The 13,907-nt window shown below is 38.2% G+C and overlaps 1 protein-coding gene and 1 long non-coding RNA gene across 6 annotated transcripts in view; both read right to left on the bottom strand.

Moving 5' to 3' along the window:
- Positions 1-729: 729 nt before the first annotated feature.
- On the bottom strand, positions 730-2,715 carry LOC130455995 (uncharacterized). Its single transcript, XR_008914283.1, has 2 exons — positions 2,632-2,715; positions 730-981 (listed from the first exon to the last, which is right to left on the bottom strand). It is a non-coding gene; the product is annotated as an uncharacterized LOC130455995 (long non-coding RNA).
- A 273-nt stretch (positions 2,716-2,988) lies between these two features.
- Positions 2,989-13,907, bottom strand: part of FGF12 (fibroblast growth factor 12) — a 578,750-nt gene continuing 567,831 nt past the window's right edge. For all 5 annotated transcript variants that reach the window (XM_007502452.3, XM_056808685.1, XM_007502450.2 and 2 more), the window contains one exon: positions 2,989-7,872. In XM_007502452.3, the coding sequence (XP_007502514.1) occupies positions 7,754-7,872 (119 nt within the window). In that variant the 3' untranslated portion in view covers positions 2,989-7,753. The remainder of the gene's footprint in view (positions 7,873-13,907) is intronic.

The following is a 13,907-nucleotide window of genomic DNA, read 5'->3' as shown; positions in this document are numbered from 1 at the left end:
CTATTGGTAATTGGTATTCCAAAGGCAAAGAGGAGACCAGCCTCCCCTCTTTCAACCTCCCTTATCATCATCCTTCTATTCACACTTCTCCTAACACACTCTCACAGAAATTGTGTGCTTGGATTCCATTGTAGAAGCTCATAGGGAGACACTGACAATCTAAGCTGAAAGTTCTCCCCCCTCCCAAGGAAAAGACACTCTGAATGACAACAGGTAAAGAAATCTCCCCTTCAGCACCTATCTGTGCACAGGGGCTCTCTCTGAAGTGTATAAGAGTCTGATTTCACAGGAGTACTTTTGTCTGGGGCTAGCCTGCATTTGAATCCTCTTAATTTTCAATAGCTGAAATTAGAGGGAAGCTAATAAACATTTATTAGGTAGTTGCTATGTGCCAGGCACTGTGCAATGCACTTTACAAATATAATCTCATCAAATTAGAGTAAATGTCATAGTAGTCACTTTTTTCCACTTGAGCAAAATTAAAAGTTTAACTGTCAATTCTTTATCATTCACCACATTTTGATTTATTTGTGAATATAGACTGTTCCCAAGAAGAATATAATCTTGTGCTGATTTTCTCTTGTTCCCCACAAAGAGATAGCAGAGGATTTCGAATAAGTGCTGAGTAAATGCTTAATAGGTTGGATTTATTGTGCTTTGCCCAATCTTTTGACTTCCACCCCCCCATTAATATAGAGTATTTGCCCGAGTAGTGTATTTTAAAATAAGTGAATGAAAAGGAAATTTATGATCTTGAAAAAAGTGGTAGATATTTCCAAATTAGAATAGGTTGCTTTGGAGAGAGTAGTTCCCCATCCACTCTCTTAACAGATTTTTCAGTGGAAATCAGATGACCACTGACTGTTTTGGGTGACTGTTATTGAAAGGTGTATTGGTCACATCCCTTCCAAGTCTGCGATACAAAGATCAATGTCAAATGGCAGCCAAAGCTCCTGGACCACTTCTGATGTCTGATGAAACCTAAAAAGGAAAGCAAATAGGTTTCCTGAGGGTAAGAGAAAAAATCATTTCTGTATATTCAGTGGCAATCTGATCATGTGTTTCAGAAACACTCGCTAAATTGATTTGATGAAAAGAATTATCTCAGCTGCCTAGTCCCTCGGCCTCTGAAAGTTCTTTGAAATGTCATCAATAGGAGCCAAATCTGGAAAGTTAAAACATAGTCAAACATTGGCATTTAGATTTATAATCTGCTACTGTTCGTATATGTAATTGTATATAATTGGAGAGTTTCTGGTTTTTGAAATTTCATTTCTTTCACTTTTGTTTTCTTAGTTTTATAATAGGCATCTGAACTTAAAAAACAAACAAACTGATAATAATTGGAAAAGTGAGTAAGCTAATGCTTCCAGGTAGTAAATGATAGAACTGGGACCAAAAGGAGGTGTCCATAGCTTGTTTTCCACTGCTGGGGAAGAGTAGAAAATTATCTCCTGACCTGAGCAATACTGTCCATTACCATGGACAGTTCCCAGCATTTGAAAGGCCAAGAGAAATTGTGCTTTAGCTGACCATTAGCATTGGTTAAAAACTAGTGTCAGGAAAGGGAGACTATGGGCCCATCTGATGTGAAAAATGACTCAAAAGGTGGGAGGATTAGTTTATTTTTTTACCTTAATGTGAAAGGGTGGGTGGATTTGAGTGTCCTTGGTTTCTTAATTCAGAAAATAAAGGATGGGAAAGAATTGCCAGATATTGTCTCTCCACCTGCCTTTTAAATAATGCTGGCCAGAATTTTCCCTTATCTTAGTCAATTTCCCTAAAGGGTTCAATAACATAATCTTTATGTCTTCAAAGCATTTCATGAGGGAAATATTCAAATATTCAAATAAATATTCAATAATAATTCTAGAAATGACAATCTACCTCATAATGTTGGACTCTAAATACACTTTTGTGGACAGATGTAGACAATAAGCCTCTGCAATGAAGTCTATCATTCCCTAAAAAAGCTTATGATGGATGGGTGAAAATAGGGGTTGGGTCACTTTTTTAATCTTTCTGGGTAAAGAAGCATGACCTAGATACATTTTAATAAGTGAATTGCTATAAAGGATTCTTTTACAACTTATTATGAATAGGTTAACCCTCAGTTCTTGTATTGGCTTAAAAGCCACCACATTCCACCTAAAGAGCCCAGAATAGGGGCATCAGGAGGCATGGATTGGTGTCTTAATGCTCTCGATTACCAGCTCTATGATTTCAGGAGGTGAATCCTCCTATAATGATTATAGGAGTGTTTCATACCTTTTCAAGTTTAGCAAAGTATTTTGCAAAGTGGGAATGTTCTCCAAGGGAAATGTATCATGATTCTAAACTCTGCTGACTCTTGTTGTCATCCTTCTGACCTGAGCATGTGCAACCTCCCCAGTGATGGTGCTTCAGAAGAAACATGGTCAATGAAATTTAAATGATTTTCTCCCACAAAAGACAGCATTTCGGAACTTAGGTCACCCTAGAGTTTATGTAGACCAATTCATTCATTTTTAAAGACTAAGATTATGAAGTTCTAAACTGTTAACTAATGACACAGCAATGAGAGTGCTAGGACTATTATGAGCCTTCCCTTAGGCATTTGCTAGCTGGTTGAGCATGAATAAGTCATCTTACCAGTTTCTGCTTTAGTTTACTCATCAGTGGAATGGAGAAAACGAGAGCACCTTTCTCCCAGGGATATTGTGAACATCAAATGAAATAATCTGCCTGGAGTGCAGTTCTGTGAAGAGGCTGGCTATGAGGATTAGCTCCAATAGTAGCTCAGGGTTCTTTATGAGGCAACTATCTTTGTGACCCTGACAGTGACTTCTAACTGAACAACACCATAGAGAAGTTTCTTTCTTCATGGGACATTGTCTTTGAGTGGTGGGTGAAAACCTTTGAGTTCATGAAGTCACTCTCTTCTCAGTTTGCCCTTGGACCAAAAGCAGAGTCAACGATATTTCCAAGCAATAAAACATCCAAGCAGACTTTTTTTTTATAACATTAAGTTTAATGCAAGCATTTGTGATTATCTTTCAAATCAATTTGCTAGCCAAGCCCAGGCTTTGATTTCTGAGTCAAAAACCCTTGTTTGAGTTGACATGATAAGCGGTGACTTTTTAGTCTTAATCTTACATTGGAAAATCTCCGGAAGGGGGAAGAGGGGAGGGTTGTGAAATAGCCTGTTAAAACATGCTCCCATACCAAACATGCGCTCTCAAGTCTCATTCATTTCACATTGTTTTTGGCTTCATCAAGGAGTCTGGACCAGGAAGTATTGCTTTCCAGGACAGAGATAACATTTTAAAAATAAAAAAATAAGAATGCACTTCCTCACCAATGAGTGGGACCCAGAATCACCTAAGTTCTGAAGGAGCGTGTGCTTTTTTTTTTTCAGTGTCCCCTACCTGTTACATGTTTATTAGAAAGTGGCATGTTGAGCTATCAGTAGAAATATACATTTATATATAAAGTTTTGCATTCAAATCTCTTGATTCTTTGATATACCTATGACTAAAGACCACAAATCAAACAAATAAAAAACTCTATATATTATATCCTTATTTCAGATGCATATATATGTACATATATATTTGTAGAACAATCCACCTTTTTTAAATATGTTCCTGTTAAAAAATGCTATTTACAGATTTTGGACAGAGGAGGCATGTTAGCCTTTGGGATGTGGTTAGGAGGGGATGAGCATCATTTGGGGCCAATGACATGGAGCAAGAGAACTCTGAAACAAAGGAATATCATGGAAAACCTCCTCCGAGAAAAGTAAGGCGTGTTGATGGGACTAGAACATGGAGAGAGAAACGGGAGGATTTCAATCACTGGGCACAAATTCAGTGAGACTAGACATCACATCATGAGGGTAGTCATGCTTGGTCAAACCCTCCATATTTTCTAACTTTCTGAGGATAAGAAATTTAATGTGCTCCTCCTCTTTTGTTTCCATCCTGTGGTTCTACCATCTCCCACCATCAGCAACTAACTGATAGTTGGAATGATTTATATTGGCCATGGATTGACCCTATCCACAAAGACTCTTGTTAAATGTGATAGGGCTTCCAATCTAGGTATTTCAGATTCAAAGAGACTCCAGACAGAGCCACATTAGATCACCAGGCTATCTCTTTACTGAGCCAATGTGTTTAAGATGAAAGAGAGGGGCTAGGAATATACTATAGGATCAGATCTTGAGAAATTCAAATGAACAAGTCAGTGACTAACCCAATGCTGTGGTGACCACCTGGGTTCTGATGCTCTACCATTTTATCTTCCACAGCCCCAGAAACTCTGAACTCAAAAGTAACATTTAAATTGCATTTTCTCTCAAAAACTCCAAATAACAGCACCTTTAAGAATGGCCAGTATCAATTGTGCCAAATAGAAGCTCTCTTGTAAGTCTCCCAGGGTGTGTATATGTGTATATGGTTTTCATCTCCATGAGTCTGGATAATGCTTCAACTGAATATCTAAGAATGCATGGATCCCAATCCACCCACAACTACTTGGGTCTGTTGAAGAACCTGGTTGTTAAGGGAGTGTCCCTGAAGGGAAATGGTTCTATTAAACACAGTCTGGTATCACTGAGGGATTGGACTGGTTAATGGGAAAGAAAGAAGGAAAACAAAGAGGCCTGGAAATGACTGTCTGAGTTAAAGAATGTAAGGAAGGTCTAGAAAGTAAACTATTTTTTTCCATGAGAAGATTGTTTAACTTGGAATTAAGTTAAAGAAGTTGTTGGGTGGGTGGGATTTTTGTGTTTGGAAGCACACAGAAAAGTGACTGGAGGTGGATTATCTACAATTCAATATCAGCACTAAAGATGAATTCCCTTTTTTTCTGCCAATATAGGTTTCATGACAACACTGCATGGCAAGAAGCTGTGCAAGCTCCTGACACTCACTTACACTGATAATCATCTTCCATGAAGTAGGAGGTCCCTCACTCCCAATGTACTGATAGCTCAGGCCCCAGCACAAGGGGGTAAGGTCACTTTCATTTCCAAAATGATTCATTCAACTTAACATTTATTTCAAGTTATTGAGAAAAACAGACTATATAATTTGTGTCCTTCGTATTCCTGTTCTCACTTATACTAGCCAAGGAACAAATAATCTCTGCATCTGAGCTTAAATATATATGACATAGACTAGAGGATGGCATTACAGTTGGGTTAGTCTTTTTCTTGATGGCTGAATTCTCTCTTGGTCTTATCTTTTCATATAAAAAAGGATGGAATAAATCTTGTCCTTTCAGTCTTTATCACAGTTTTCAATCTCTCTTTGTTTTTCTTCCTGATAATTGTTGGAAAACTCTTTGAAGCTCAAGTAAAGCATCCCGCATAGAGCCCTTTCCCAATCAGTAAAAGCCTCCTCCATCCTTTCAACAAGCATCATTCTTAATAACAGTAATCTCATTGCTTGTTGCGGTTAAAAGCACAGATACAATTGTGATGAATGGAGTGGGGCAAAGAGGAGTAAGGTCAGTTGTGGAGTTCTTCCCACTGTAATTTTCTTATGAGAGCAAGAGTTATAGTTTAATGTTTTTATATGCCATCTCAAAGCATTTATCCTTAAAATTGTATTGCCAAAGTCCTACATGCATAGCCTTAGCTCTTACCTTGTAAGGTCTTGGCCTTATTCTGCCATTCCACTTTTGGCCAAGCCTTGAGAACATAAGAGGTGAAGGAAGAGGGGAAACTGTACAGACATAGCTTAGGAGAAGAACCACTCGTGAGCAACTAGGATGAGTGGAAGCAGTTGTATACAGCTAAGGAAATGAAGGTAATTTTGAGGGCACATGGCAGCCCATCTCAAAATCATGATCTCTGCAACACACCCAGATGTTGGTCAGCAGGTGAGAGAACGATAGGTTCTGTACTTGCAAGAATGCATATGGGATAGTGGTGATGTTTATGGATTAGTCTGTTCCATCCTCTCTCAATAAGAGCTCCCAAGGTGACCTCTATTTTTCACGATGACCCAAGGGAGAGAATACTATAGAGGAGGGGGTCCTGGGCCTGGATTGAATTCCATGCACTGTCACTTCTGACCTGTATGACCTTGGGGAAGTTTCCATATCTCTAGGCTTTCCGTTTCCTGTTGATGAAATGAGGAGTTTTGACTTGATTACCTCTGAGGTTCTGTCTAGTTCTAAGTCTATAATCCCAGATTCGCAGATAGGAACCCCTTCTCTCTCTCTCTCTCTGCTTCTCTCATATCATCCCCTGCCAGTGTAAAGCAGCAGTGATTTTATCAGACATTATGCTCTGTTACAGATAATTAGATGATCCATTTCTTCTCTAGTCACCTCCTAGCTTCCTTGGCTCGATCAGCCAACAACACTCTAATAGACTATCCTTGGCATATGCCACATATGCCAAAAGATCCACTTTTCTATTCCCCTAATGAGTTCCTAAACATAGCCATGAGAACACAGTCCACACTGGATGAGACTCCCCAGGCTGACTGTGGCATTGAGAGGAGGCAGGAGAATTGGTGAATCTATAAGGGGTCCAAGGGACATCTCCATTGCCAGCTAGAAGATGGTCAAAGCAGAGAAGGAAAAGTCAGCTATTTCTAGGGCCCTAAGTCAGCCGTCAAGTGCAATACTCTTTCTGATGTCTCAGACGACACTGGGTAATGCCTCATACATTAACTGTAGGCAAAGAGGAGAGGAATGAAACACAACTTGCCCTTACCAATCTGTCAGGACTTGGGTCCCTTCTTCAAAACTCCCTTGATGCATACCCTGAAATGGGAGATTCATCATCTCCTTTTTCAACAGTTTTCACAAGGCAGGAGATAGATATAATGATTGGCTAAAATATTTAAATTTCTAGGGGGAAATTTTCAGTTGACTCCCTAAAATACCTTTCATCTGACAGGAGTGAATTTTCTAAATGACTTTTCAATGACCCCATAATAACGCTTTTCATAAATGGAATCAGCTTTCATCCCTAGAATCAGAAATCTTTTTTTTTTCCTGAAACATTGCTGTCAACAAACAACATTCTACCATGAAACTGCCAATGTTGAATAATCTAACATTCTCTGGTCCAACAATATCTGGGCTAGAATGGCCTGAATGAAGGGGGATGGGAGATAGGGGAAGAGGGGACTGAAAAGGGGGCTTTTAGCAGGCATTTGGGAAGCTTTAACAGAAAACACAAACCCACACATTTTCAGGCTTCTTAAAAAGATGGGGAATTACAGAGACAGCCACAAAGAGTACAACAAAAACACAAAAGCAGCCCTTCCCCCACTTTAGGGCTTTTTGTAGCAATTCAAGCAGTCTGGGGTGGTGGGGGTAGTGGAGTACCTCCAGGGTGAGGTTCAAGTCTCTAAATCCTATCTTTTTGTAGTAGCATCTTTATTCAAGTTATGCAGAATGCTACCCTTTCCCTCCCCCTCAGCAGAGTGAAGGGTTTCCTTAAAAATAACAGTGGAGACCTTTTTCTTCACATTACATGTGTTTGTGTGTGTGTGTGTGTGTGTGTGTGCATGTGTGTGCGTGTGTGTGTGCGTGTGTGTGTGTGTTTATTTCTACAACATTGAATCAGGCAAGATTGAGTTGGAATTTCATCTTCTGTCCCAAACACACATTTGCATTCTGAATCTTAGCCCCCTAAGTCCTGCCTCTTCAGTGTATTATTGTCTCCATGGGTTTCTGGGGAAGGGAAGGGGTGCTAGGGAGGGAAAGGGAGGAAGGGGAGCAATACAGAGAAGGGAAGAGTTCTCAGCTATGTAGAATCTTGATTCACCACTTTCCCTCCGTTCATTGTTGGGGTCCCGGAACTTTTCCTGGAGCGTCCTTGTTTTTCTCCAATTTCATGCAGCGATGGCTCTCTGTACATGCACACTGGAAACAGAAATGTCGACAATGAGTTGTCATCACATCAGGAGAGTCGCTTTTTGGCCACAATCAGCAGGCATAGTTTGGGTCTGTTATCTCCCCATGCCCCAACCATTCCTATCCTGGATTGCTCAGAGCTTGCTGTGTTCTTGCTTTTGACTAGAGCTTTTCAGCTGACTTGAGCTATGCCTATAGATATAAGATATAAGGTGAGTTTTCCACCTTGTACATCACACACACACATACACATATCCATATACGCACATGTATTTATGCACACATGTGAGTGCACAGGCAATCAGAATTGGTGGAGACTTGCAGCCTAAAATTTAGAGGATATCACAAATTATCTTGCTCTTCAGGCTTTAATCTGCACCTCATCTGAGCAGAGAATATTGTCATTGTTTACAAAGGGAAAAGGCATTGTTGTGTCTATTGGAAATATTTATTATCAAGGCTCACTGCACCAGAAAGAGAAAGAGTCTAGAAAGGAAAACAAACAAATTAAGAGTAAGAAGAAGCAATGAATCTTCCTCCCTCCTGTGTCCTTTACCTAAAACCCATTGATCTCAGAGCTCATCCAAGCTGTCCCTCAAGCGTGGATTCAATACCTGATGCAATTCTGTTTCCAATGAGAGCAACCTTCAGGCTGGTTTGCATCTAGGAGCACATCACTACTGCCCTACTGTTCTATCTAGCTATTAAGCCTGCCAGTGATAAGTAGGGCTGCTGTGTTATTAAGAATGACACCAATGAGGAAACTCTCTTTGCAGACAATATGATGACATATTTAAAGAATTCTAGCTAATCCTAGCTAACAGGCTAGTGAAAATAATTGACAACTTTAGCCAAGTTGCAGGGTACAAGATAAACCCACATAAATCATCAGCACTTATATACACTTCCAACACATCTCAGAAGCAAGAGTTAGAAAGAGAAACTTCATTTTAAATCACCATAGAGGGGGCAGCTGGGTAGCTCAGTGGATTGAGAGCCAAGCCTAGAGACGGGAGGTCCAGGGTTCAAATATGGCCTCAGACACTTTCCAGTTGTATGACCCTGGGCAAGTCACTTGACCCCCATTGCCTAGTGTCTGCCTTAGAACCAATACACAGTATTGATTCCAAGACAGAAGGTAAGGGTTTTTACCAAAAAAAAAATCACCCTAGACAATACAAAATACATAGGAATCTATCTGCCAGGACAAACACAGAAATTATATGAACTCAACCACAAAACACTTTCCACACAATTAAAACTTGATCCAAATAATTGGAAAAAACATCAGTTTAATAAAAATGACAATCCTACCCAAATCAATTTACTTATTTATTGCCATACCTATCAAACTACTAAGAAACTTTTTTTATAGAATTAGAAAAAATTATAACAAAGTTCATCTGGAAGAACAAGAGATCAAGAATATCAAGGGAAATAATAAAAAAAATGTGAAGGATGGTGGCCTAGCAGTACCAGATCTTAATCTGTATTATACAGTCTTGATTGTAATGGACTTCTCTAATTGCAGTATTGCAATGATCCAAAACATTTCTCAGGGATTTATGAGAAGGAATGCCATCCACATCCAGAGGAAGAACTCTGGGAGGAGAAACACAGAAGAAAAACAACTGCTTGATCACATGGGTTGATAGGTATATGATTAGGGACACAGACTCCAAATTATCACCCTAGTGCAAACATCAACATGGAAATAGGTTTTGATCAAGGACACAAGTAAAACCCAGTGGAATTGTGCATTGGCTATGGGAGGGGAGTGAGAGAAGGTGAGAGAAAGAACATGAACCATGTAATCATGGAAAATTTTTCTTAATTAATCAATAAAATTAAATTTATAAAAGAATGCCTATCCTTTGACCCAGCCATACCACTGCTAGATTTGTACACAAAAGAGATAAGAGGAAAATACTTGTACAAGAATATTCATAGCTATGCTTTTTGTGGTGGCAAAAAAAACTGGAAGATGAAGAGGCGTCCCTTGATTAGGGAATGGCTGAACAAGTTGTGTTATCTGTTAGTGATGAAATACTATTGTGCTGAAAGGAATGATGAACTGGAGGGACTCCATGTGAACTGGGACGACCTCCAGGAACTGATGCAGAGTGAAAGGAGCAGAACCAGGAGGATATTATCCAGAGACTGATACATTATGGCAGAATTGAATGTAATAGACTTTTCTACTAACAGCACTGCAATAACCCAGGACAATTCAAAGGAACTTATTTTAAAAAATGCTATCCACATCCAAAGAAATAACTGTGCAAGCAGTAATGCAGAAGAAAAACATATGATCGATCACATAGCTCTATAGGGATGTGATTAGGGTTTTGATGTTAAAGGATCACCTTAATGCAAATATGAATAAGATGGAAATAGAGTTTGAACAATGAAACATGTATAATCCAGTGGAACTACTTGTCAGCGACTGGAGTGGGGAAGGGAAGAGGTGAGGGAAAGAACATGAATCATGTAACCATGGAAAATATTCTAAATAAAATAAATAAATACAAAACCAACTAGATATTCTCAAATTCAAAATGGAGAGAAATTAATGTCTTATTTTAACACTTAATAAAAGAGTAATTATTTTATACTCCCAGTTCAAACTCTTTAAAAAATTGAAAATTAAAAATCAACAATAATATGGTAATGGCTAAAAGAAAAAGACTGCATGCCCTATGATCCAGCTATACCACTATTGGGTTTGTACCTCAAAGAGATAATAAGGGAAAAGACTTGTAAACAAATATTTATAGTTGCGCTCTTTGTGATGGCAAAAAAATTGGAAAATGAGGGGATGCCCTTCGACTGGGGAATGGCTGAACAAATTGTGGTACATGTTGGTGAGGGAACACTATTATGCTCAAAGGAATAATAAAGTGGAGGATTTCTATATGGTCTAGAAAGACCTCCATGAATTATGAGCAGAACCAGAAGAACATTCTACACAAAAACTGAAACATTGTTGCACAATTAAATACAACAGACTTTTCTACTAGTAGTAATACAATGAACCAGGACAATTCTGAGGGACTTATGGGAAAGAATGTATCCACACCCAGAGAAAGAACTGTGGGAGCAGAAATGCAGAAGAAAAATATGTGACTGATCATGTGGTTTGATGGGGATATGATTGGGGTTTCGGTTTTAAAAGATTACCCTATTACAAATATGAATAATACAGAAATAGTTTTCGAACAGTAATACATGTATAATCCAGTGGAATTTCTTTTCAGCTCTGGGAGGAGAGAGGAAAAAGGGGTGGGAAAGATCATGAATCATATAACCATGGAAAAATATTCTAAATTAAAAATTAAAAAATAAACTACAGAGAAGGGTCTCCAAGTTTGACAGTCTGGGTACCAGTAGTTTATATAGGACAGCTCAAGTACTTGGGTAGCTTTCAATACTTTATCTAGATCAGAAACATGAGTCACATGTTCTGGAGACTGAAATAGAAATCAGGACTATCACATTTCTAGCATTAAACTTTTCACTCGTTCCTCTTTTCTAACATAACATATCAGTATATTTCCATAACATACATTTGGGGGATGAATTTCTGGGTAACAGAACAGACAAATAATAATAATCACCTTGAGCTAAATCTTGAACTCTCATCTCCCAAGATAAGGACTTCAAAATGGACCCCAAAAGTGAGAGGGATATGTGTTTTACCCCGATGATGTACATGTAGACCTCACAGTCCAATGAAGGACAAGCATACATAATCAAGATGAGGTTTGAAAGAACCAGGGGAATATAAGAGGTACTGAAGAGTAAAGAGTGCTTTCTTGGTCTGAGGAATAGCCTGAGACTGTGATGAGAGATACATTTCCTAAATGAAGGATAAGAAGTCCCGGTGGTCTGCGCCATAGAAAGAAGAAGGGACATGATGCTTAAAGATAAGTTAAAACCAGCATGTGAAATAGCGTTCTATCTAGCGATACAATAGAAAGGAGTCTGCTAGCTAATACCAGAGGAGTTTGTATTTGATCCTAGAAGGAATAGAAAGACACTAGAATTTACTGAGTAAGCAAATGTTAAATCAGAAATGGTACTGTTTTGTTTGTGTTGTTGCTTTTATTTTAGAAAAATTATTCTGGCAATCACTTGGAGAATGGAATAGAGAGAGGAGAGAATCAAAGCAAAGTAAACAATGAAAAGCCTTAAGTATTGGCCAGAGCTGAAAAGATAGATGGCCATGAGACTAGAGAGAAGGAGAACAAAGATATTTCTAAGAAAGAAGAAAATGAAGATTCCCTAACCAATTAGCTATGTGAGATGAGAAAGAGTTACTACTGAAAATGACAATAAGCTTGGAAATTTGAGTGCCTTGAAGGATGCTGGGACTCTTGACAAACATTGTGATGTTCAGAAGGAGTATGGGATTTGGAGAAAACAAAATCCAATTGGATTGAGATGTGCTCCATTTTGAATTTGAGATGTCTGTGTAATTAGAATGTTGTACCCCAAGACTCCATTTCCTAGAACACCACTTTTATCCTTACATTATATTCTTATGTTTCGGAGATAAGATTTCTGTAACCCAGTCCTCTCACTCTCTTCTTCCATGAATGCAGTCAGGAAAAACTGCACTTTACTGACTTGACTCTTCTCTTTCTATTTCCTCTATTTCAAGTGAATATTAATAAATCTTACAAAATGTAATACTTGGAGTTACTGGATATTAATTTTAATCTTACATGCCTAAAGGACTATTTGTTCCAAATGGGCAGTTGGCACAGCTAAGTACATAGATGCTTTTGAATAGAAGCAAAGGAAACAAGAAAAGGCTCCCTACTTGCTCACCCAAGAACATCTTCAGGAAAAGAATCTGTGGTTTTTCATTGAAGCAATTTTCTACCTGCTCTTGATCGTTTGATTTTGATGTGCAGAAACATTCTGCACATCTACTTAGGACAATTAAATTGTATCAAAACTATTAGGTTTGAGGAAGGCATGGAATATAATATTCTAGAAAGCAAGGGAACTAGGTCTACAACCAAGAATCAGCTGCCCAGAAAAATTGACTATATTTTTTCAGGGGAGAATATGGTTATTTAATAAAATAGAAGATTTCCAAGAATTCCTGAAGAAAAGACTGGAATTAAACAGAAAATTTGATGCCCAAATACAGAATTCAAGAGAATCACAAAAAGGTAATTAAGGAAGAAAAAAATAGGATTTTGTCTGTTCTTTCTGGACATGATGGTGCTTTAGCTGCTGCCACGGGTCAGTTTTAGCGTTCTTTCTCCTAAATTCCTCTGGATTGTCCTGGATCATTGCATTGCTGCTACTAGAAAAGTCTATTATATTCAATTTTCCCACAATGTGTTCTGCACCTTTCACTCTGCATCAATTCCTGGAGGTCATTCCAGTTCACATGGAATTCCTCCAGTTCTTTACTTTTTCAGCATAATAATATTCCATCACCAACATACACAACAATTTATTGAGACATTTCCCAATCAGTGGACACTCCCTCATTTTACAATTTTTTGCTACCACAAAGAGCACAGCTATGAATATTCTTATACAAGTCTTTTTCCTTATAATCTCTTCATCCTTTATTTCTATAGGGAATATCAATTTTGAATTTATCTTGGAGTATGGTGTGAGATATTGTACCATGCCTAGATTCTGCCATATTGTTTTCCAGTTTTCCCAGTAGTTGTTTTGTCAAATACTGAGTTCTTCCCTCAATAGTCTATATATATGGACTATATTTAATATATATTATATGTATATATGTAATATAAAATATATAGATAAAAGGATTTGCTAACCTTTTCCATTGATCAAACACTCTATTTCTTAGCCAGTACCAGATTGTTCTGATGATTATCAGTTTATAAAGCAGTTGAATCCTGGTATAACTAGGTCTCCTGCCTTCATATTTTTTCCCATTAATGTCCTTGCTATCCTTTGGCCTTTTGTCTTTCCAGATTAATTTTGTTACTATTTTTTCTAGTTATAGGAAATAATTTGCTTATAGTTTGATTGGTATGGCACTAAAAGGT

The sequence above is a fragment of the Monodelphis domestica genome, chromosome 8 (genome assembly GCF_027887165.1).
Source record: "Monodelphis domestica isolate mMonDom1 chromosome 8, mMonDom1.pri, whole genome shotgun sequence".
Taxonomy (NCBI): domain Eukaryota; kingdom Metazoa; phylum Chordata; class Mammalia; order Didelphimorphia; family Didelphidae; genus Monodelphis; species Monodelphis domestica.
This window is presented reverse-complemented; position numbering and strand designations above follow the sequence as displayed.